Consider the following 7,614-nt stretch of genomic DNA (forward strand, 5'->3'; position numbering starts at 1 on the left):
TGACAGTGCTTGAGGAGTGATACTGTTAAAAGTGCTGCTCCCACCACACAGTCAAAAAGTGTTACAAGCCAGGGTGTCAAGTTTGGGTCAGAATATTTACTTTTCATGTCATGAGTTTGTTCATTAACAGCATTTACAAACCAAAAGCTGGTTTGTGCTTGAAAAGTATCCTCTGTTCCGTCATCAGAATGTTCCAGAAAGGTTTAACTGACTACAGTGATTCACTGGTAAAGACTGTAGGGTCATTGCTCTCTCGGCAATGAATGAGTTTCTGTCTATAAAATGATCGAGTTGCGAGAGGTTCAATGCTATTTTTCATGAATGGTAAATTAAATAATGAATTAAAAACCTTAATTATGTATCCACACTGAATACATTATTAGCCTTGAAAGTTTCTTTCAGTCAAGGCTAATAATGCATTCAGTGTGGATAGATTTATACCAAGGTCGTAGTAGCAGCAGCACAAAAAAAGAATAATTATTCAATACAAGTATGTGTTTGTATGTTTTTTTACTCACACGTTTCGACTCACAGCAAAAATGTTGCCGGTTTGCATCCCGTACGAGTGGAACAAACTAGTGACCTTTCTGTGTGGAGGTTGTATGTTCTCCCCGTGTTGCGTGGGTTTACTCCGGGCACTCTGGTTTCCTCCCACAGTCCAAAAACATAGAGGTTGATTGGGGTAATTGTGTGGTTGTGTGTCCGTGTGTGCCCTGCGACAGACTGGCGTCCTGTCCCCCGTCTCTTGCCTCTGAGACCCCGATAAAGGAATAAGCGGTAGAAAATGAATGGATTAATTATATAGTCTATTTCTTAAGTAGACTATGTGAACTATAAACATGTCAAACTTTTATATTAATCACACTTCAAGCCCTCAGATGCACTGCAGGGGTTTATGTTTCTTATAATGAAGTCAATCCAGTTTGAAGACTCCGGATGTCTTACGTGTTTTACGCTCTCATCTTACGTGTTATCCCTGACAGATTACGGTTTCAAATCTTTTTATTCTTCAGTTTGATCAGTGAGTGCTGGAAACAGACGGAGGGATGTTTTCAAGAATAAGGCTGCGCCTGGTCCTGGTTCTGTCCAATTCTCACAGCAGCTGATGATGGAAAACCTCCTGAGGAGGATAGAGAGAAGGCCTTCTCATTCATACATTCATACTAGTCTATCGCCCCCCAAAACCACCTCTGAAATCTTCGTCTAATGTGTTGTCAATTTGCTGCAGATGCAGTGGGGATCATAGGTGCTGAGTTGACCTCAAAAGCGGGATCAAGTGTGACCTCTTTTTCCTGGATGACCAAACATTTCAGGAGGTTCATTTTGCGAGGATGTTGGCTTGCTTTGTGTGACACAAGGTCATAATAAAAAAACAGTGAAGAGTCACAAGTGACAAGCAGCAGGAATTCCTTGATTCAGAGATGAATCCAGACGCACATTTATGAAACGGGGTTGCTTTGAATCCATCTCCAACTGTAGTTGGTGTGAGTGAGTATGTCGGTGTTGCAGTGAGCCAACTGTTCCGCGGGTCATGCGGAGTCTCTGATGTCCCAGAGAGGTGCAAAGTGCAGCGAGGCCTGGTGATCACCCGGCCCACGTCCACCAGCTCAGGCTGTCCAGAGTGGAAGTCGACACCAAACCCACTGATGTCCTCGTCACTTTTCAAGTCCTCTGATCAGCAGCTGATCATCTAATATTCTCTTGAAATCAAATACAACATTATTGATCATCCTCTCTGTTATCACTGCTTTAAACTGAACAAAGCATTTCTTTTTCCTTTGATCTCGCCCGCTGACGTCCACACTGTCTTTCCTTCCCGGGATATTGTGCTCTGACGTAGAACTTTCATTTGTTCCACTGGAGGGTGTCACGACCCACAGCTTCAAAGATTAGACACAAAGCTTTCAGTTGTTTACAAAAATTTTATTCATACAAATTTTACAACACTTTTTTTTGGAACATTTTGATTTACCCCTTTGCAGATCATCATTTGAAATAGTCATCTATTTTTTTTTTGTTAGTTTTCTACACAGTAAATATATAGAGATATATCTTTGAAGAATTTGAAGTAAGGCTGTTGGCGCTTTCATTACCAAACAAATGCGTCACGATCCGTCCAGTCGACTGTCACACAAATCTACTTCACTGGAAACAAGAAGGAGCAACACAAAACAAAAGCAACAAAGTGTGAGCGGATGATGTGCAGCATTGTAGGGCCACTTAATAGCCATCTGTGATTCATGGCCAGTATAAAGTCCATGCAAGGCACCGCAGCCGAAAACTTCCTGCGTCACAAAGCCTAGAGGAGAGTGAAGAAATTAAAAAAAAAAAAAAAAGAAAGATTCATGTAGACAACGTCATCCAGCCACAGATCCGGGTTTTTAATTGGGTAGAATATTTATCTTTATTGACTGGATTTTAGATCATCTTTTACCTCATGATTTCTATTTAACAATTGCTTTCCTTATAGAACCTGGTAATTATTTCAATCTTCTTTTTGAACAGTGATGTAAATATATAAAAAAAGAAAGTATTTTAATTCACTTCTTCATTGAATTAATTCCACTAACAATATCTTGTTAATATTTATTTATTTCGTTTTTTTATGCCATTATTAATCATTATATTAATGGATCAAAAAGGATTTTGAATTTCTTATCCAAGCTCATAATAGTTGATCCAACTATTGTGTTTTAATCAAATTTTGCATCTGCCGAGTGTCTTGAGTAAGTTCTTACCTAACGTCACAAGAATAATAGAAATCAACCACTTCCTAGCATCCGAAGACAGTTTCAAACCCAACAATAGGCTACAAAAGTAATGAAAGGATTCATAATAACATTCATCAAGACTTTTGTGAGGAAAACGACAAGTATGAAGAAGAACACGAAGGGGGGAGACGATGAGTGTGTCTGCAGAAATCAAGCAGGAACCGTCGGGTCTGCACGGGAGCGCTCACGAGTGCTCTTTAATCATGCAATCTGTGATTTTACATTTGGTCACATCGCAGAGAAGAGGAAGCACAGTGGAACCAGAAACACCAGAGCTGAGACCATGTCAGGGAAGAAATTAATGAATCAAAAACAGTGTAACAAGTGATCTTTTCTTTCTTCTGTTGTTGATTCTCACTCACGGTGCTTGAAAAAATGCTCATTGTTGACACAGAGAGTCGGCTCAGAAGCTCTTTTAAATTCATGTGAGTGTTATCCCAGAACACACCTTTGTTTGCTGAGTTTACGTCCACACTGAAGACGTATGTGACAGTTTGAAGTTCTTTTATCTCCAGGATTATCAGATTCTTCCTGTAACTTGTAAATCTTAAACATGATTGGTGTGGAGTCAACTATTTGTTTCGTGGTAAAATGGCAGCGTGTGGACGTATCCTCAGACTGTATGAGCAGGAAATGAGACAGAGTAAGAGTTTGAGTGTTTCCAACAAGATCACAAAGGCATAGGAGAGATGTGAAAGGAAGGGAGGGACACAAGGCCCCCCGCCTTGGCGAAGAAATGACCTTGGAAAAGACACAAACTCACCAGCATTTCAGGGTGGGATTGTTTCAGCCAATCTCCCAAAAAAGCCACAAACTCATCGACGTCCTGGAGGGCGTCAAAGTCTATGTCTTGTAGGATTTGGAGCAAACCTACGTCGTCAGGGCTGTCGTGGACAGACACAACTAAACTCTTAATGACACTTCATGGATGAGTAGCAGATTTAAAAAACACATTGATTGTCTTCCAGACTATTTATTTTCCTCACAGGCATGATTCTAAATATCTTTTCAATAGAGGGTTGACTGAAGCTATTGTCACGGTAACAGACGTCTTTAAATGTCAATTTGTTCAAGAACATAAATAAAGAGCTTTTGTTAAACAAAATAAGAAGTTGGTCCACGAGTCGACATGTGCGTCCTGAAGTGCTTTAGGTAGAAAATAAAAACAATATATTATATCAAAATATTCATTTGTAATGGCTTACTTCATACATAAATACACGTTTGGAACACAAAAGCTTTTGTTCAGATCTCAAAATGATTTCTTCAGGGGTAGCTCACACATTTATTTTCTTTTCAGATGGGGAGGATGCTACAAATATGTCAGCCGGCGTCCTTTGTTTCTAATTCTCTGTCTATACCTTTTCCCGAGGACGGCTGCCAGGTATTTCTTCACCGCCATCTGCTTCCGATAGCGGCTGTAGCTGTCTGTGAAGATCCCGTCCGAGTGTCGCTTGGTCAGAAGCTCTGAGCTGTCGTCCATCGCTTTCCCTCCACTGTGGGAGAGACACACATTTCACTACACTTCTTAGGTGACAGGGAGGCTTGGGATGCTTTAATGTGAAGTATAAATGAAATTTGTTAATATTTTAACCCATCCATTGAGCACATTCAATCCCAGAGTATCCGAGCAGCAGACACCTCTGAGACTCAAGTCGATAAATTATTCATCGAGAAATAGATCTAAACTAGAGTTGAATCTTGGCTGCGCTTTAACGACCCACGAGGGGGGTTATAGCCGATCTCGTCTTCACAGAGTTGATTCACAGCTAAGCAGACTTAACGGTCATGCCGGGCGGTGATGAGAGGACAGACAGAATCCACGAGCAAACACTCAGGACAGAAGAAGGGACGAACAAAAAGGAGCTCTTACCCTACACGTTTTGCCATCAGAGAATGCAGATATTTCCTTGCTGATAACTGACCCAGCGCTTTCCTGTAGGCTTTATTAAACATGCCGTCTGCGTGCCTTTCCATTCTGGGATGATAGATAGCCACACAGTGAAATCACAGCACACCCTGATACTTCCTTTTTAGCCACTCTAAGCTTGAGAGATGTCACTTTTCTAGCTTATCATGCCTCTCCTTTTTCCCCTCAGCTAAATCCATGCAATTAAAAATCAACATTCTTTAGTGTGTTCCAAATTTGTATTATAAAGATATTTTAAAAAAACATGAAAAGAAAACTGTTGTAATCAAATTTAGAATCAGTTAATTTTCTTTTTCAAATCAGGATATTTAAATCCAACACAATAAACTATAGACATTAGTGCATTACATAAAATAAAAATAATGAAGCTCTCTCCAAAGACAGCACTAGCGTCAGCAGAGAAGCGCTACCATCTCTAATAGAAGCTCAAATTCATCGTTTTGTTCAATGCAGTAGCAGTTGACAAATATGTTTTTGTCACCCAATTAAAGCCTGTATAAACTTGACTTAAGCTCATGGATCTGAATATATAAATACGTGATATCTACAATAAATAAATAAGTCAAATTAAAATCTCATAGACACATTGATAAAGACAGAAAACACATGAACATAAATACATAAATGAGATGTTTAACATGTAGATCTCTACTGTGGCCCGTCAGAGGGTTTTTTCTCATCACGAAGATCAAAGATTATTCACCTTTTCTCTTGAGGAAAATAAAGAGAGAAGAAGTCGCTGTCGACAGACGGAGAGGTTCTCACATCCAGCTCCTCTCTGCCATAGTCCAGCGATTGAAGGGAGTTTCCTCCATCGTCATAAATCTCACTGTCAAGTCTGGAGACAAACACACAGGCACTAAATATCTAAAATATCTAAAGCTTAATTTGAAAATGATTAAAATTTGGTGCATTATAACAAATCTACTCTTCTCATCAACGTGTTGTAATTACATTTTTTCATAGTTATGTGAACCTCAGTATTCTGTGGAATTTTCACATTTAAAAGCTGCTTGACTGATTCCCTTTCTCCAATAGTGTGTCTGCTATGAAGCAGTTAGGGAAAAAAGGTTAAAAATGAATGTTGCACGTACCTTACGCTCGGAAAGCTGAAACCTACAGGTGAGCAGTTGACGCTGTGCTGCACTATGATTCCATAGAGGAGTAAGGCTAAAGTCGCTTTACTGCACATTTTTCTGCTGGAAAAAAAGAACACAAGGTTGAATAAATGCAAAGATAATAAGCGCATAAATCAACAGTGACTTCGTATAAACGCCACTGGTCTCAGGACAGTACAGAGTCCCCACACCTGACTTTTTCCCAGCGCGCCGGGCACCTTTTACGCTGCGTAAAAGACTCTCCTCTTACCGGTTGCGATTCGAAGCGAGCCGCAGAAAGACCTCAGATGGGAGAGCGAGATAGAAACTCTCTCCCCCCTTCTCTCCTCTTCTTCTGCACCCTCAGCGAAGCCTCTTGTCAGATCCAAGCGTGCAGAACTCCAGGTTCAGGACTCAGGCGTCTGTTCTCTCATGCGCTGCCAAACAACTTTCCTGAGTCTTGTTACCTTCTCTCACTGAGCTTTTTTATTCATGCATCCCTCAGGCATGGCTTTTTTTTTTACTTGGCACGTAAGTGTGTGAGGCGGGAGGGGGGGTGATAGTGGGAAGAGGGTAGCTGCGTCATCACCCCCCTCCCTGCCACCCCACACCCACTTCAGTCCCATTGGAAACCATCCCAACCCTGCGCGTCAATGAAAGACCCTGAGCCCAGTCATGGAGCAGGAATGAATCTTGAATTCAACATCGTTATTAAAACAGTGACATCGACAAAACACCTGACGTCATGCTATTTATAGATCTTTGAAGATAGATAAAGACGCACACGTCCGGTTACTGACAGCGTCACTGAAAGACAAACTTATCCGAAGTTCAATCGCAAACTCTCTTGGTTTTATATCGAGGATTTCATTCAGGATGAAGGCCGAATTTGGGCCATTTTTAACAATAATGTATAAAATACCCCCTTGCACCAAATTTTTTATAATCAAATAATATTTGATTTAAAAATCATGAAAATTAATGTTTCTTTGTATGTCTACCATCACTGAAACCCTTGCTCAAAACCTAAAATACCTTCATAGTTTTATATGATTTATTTGCTCTTTTTTGGTAGTTTCTGTTACAATCCAGTAATAATAGATAGTGAAATATAATACAAGGTTGTTGGGTTTATACTTGTCATACTTGCTTGTTTAGTCAAATTATAACACTCTCAGTAGACAGTACGACCTGTACTACAGTGCATCCTCATATATTCGGTAACTCTTTAATAAAATATCCAACCGATGATATCACGTGTACATTTTCATTAGAAGATATGATTAAAAAGGCACTTAGACACTGCATAACTCTGCCAAGGAGGTCCTAGTACATGGCTTAATGAAGACACAACAGAAAAATACTTGAAAAACTCAAAAGCAGAAAAAAAAAGTACCTAACTTATTTGCCCTTCAGTCAAGGCCATGCTGATAGAATACTGGAAAATAATTCCTCACAAGTCTTCTTTATGAGGAGGGCTTATATTGTGTTTCAGAAATATTTGAGTCATCAATAATATCATTAATTGTGTTATTTGTTTGTTTTCAATCAACAAATGAAGTTTTATTTTAATCAATACACTCATACTTTGTCAACAAAAATATTTTAATTTCAAGCATTTCTTGCGCATTTAGGCTAAAGGGAAGATAAAGTCACCTAGTTTCAACTCTAGAAGTCCATTTTTAGAATTAAGCGTCCACTTATTTATTTCACTTAATATTTGAATCTTAGAATATTCTTCTAATTTTTAAAACCATTACTATAATGCAACACACAGTATCTGAATAAATGGTACTTTATTTTAAACAAAAGATGG

General features: G+C 39.4%; 1 protein-coding gene across 6 annotated transcripts; it reads right to left on the reverse strand.

Moving 5' to 3' along the window:
* Positions 1-1,947: 1,947 nt before the first annotated feature.
* Positions 1,948-6,362, reverse strand: LOC148082596 (glucagon family neuropeptides-like). Of its 6 annotated transcripts, none has more exons than XM_087789828.1 (6): positions 6,070-6,362; positions 5,796-5,897; positions 5,405-5,539; positions 4,645-4,749; positions 4,133-4,267; positions 1,948-3,655 (listed from the first exon to the last, which is right to left on the reverse strand). In XM_087789828.1, the coding sequence occupies exons 2-6, from the start codon at positions 5,891-5,893 to the stop codon at positions 3,442-3,444; spliced, it is 687 nt and encodes a 228-aa protein (XP_087645954.1). In that variant the 5' UTR covers positions 5,894-5,897; positions 6,070-6,362; the 3' UTR covers positions 1,948-3,441. The 6 variants fall into 6 exon arrangements, with proteins under 6 accessions (XP_087645954.1, XP_087645953.1, XP_087645955.1 ...); XM_087789827.1 differs by having other exon boundaries at positions 5,796-5,900; XM_087789829.1 differs by lacking the exon at positions 6,070-6,362 and having other exon boundaries at positions 1,948-2,299; positions 3,535-3,655; positions 5,796-5,921.
* Between the last annotated feature and the right edge of the window lie 1,252 nt (positions 6,363-7,614).

This window comes from Callionymus lyra, chromosome 4 (assembly GCF_982586985.1).
Source record: "Callionymus lyra chromosome 4, fCalLyr1.hap1.1, whole genome shotgun sequence".
Lineage (NCBI taxonomy): Eukaryota > Metazoa > Chordata > Actinopteri > Syngnathiformes > Callionymidae > Callionymus > Callionymus lyra.

What these genes read in the sequence shown, in the direction of transcription:
- LOC148082596 (XM_087789828.1), bottom strand. Translation starts at nt 5,893, where the DNA reads ATGTGCAGTAAAGCGACTTTAGCCTTACTCCTCTATGGAATCATAGTG. An exon ending in CTGATGGCAAAACGTGTAGG is followed by an intron (nt 4,268 to 4,644) that starts GTAAGAGCTCCT and finishes TCTCTCCCACAG; the next exon opens with TGGAGGGAAAGCGATGGACG. An exon ending in GCAGCCGTCCTCGGGAAAAG is followed by an intron (nt 3,656 to 4,132) that starts GTATAGACAGAG and finishes TGTCCACGACAG; the next exon opens with CCCTGACGACGTAGGTTTGC.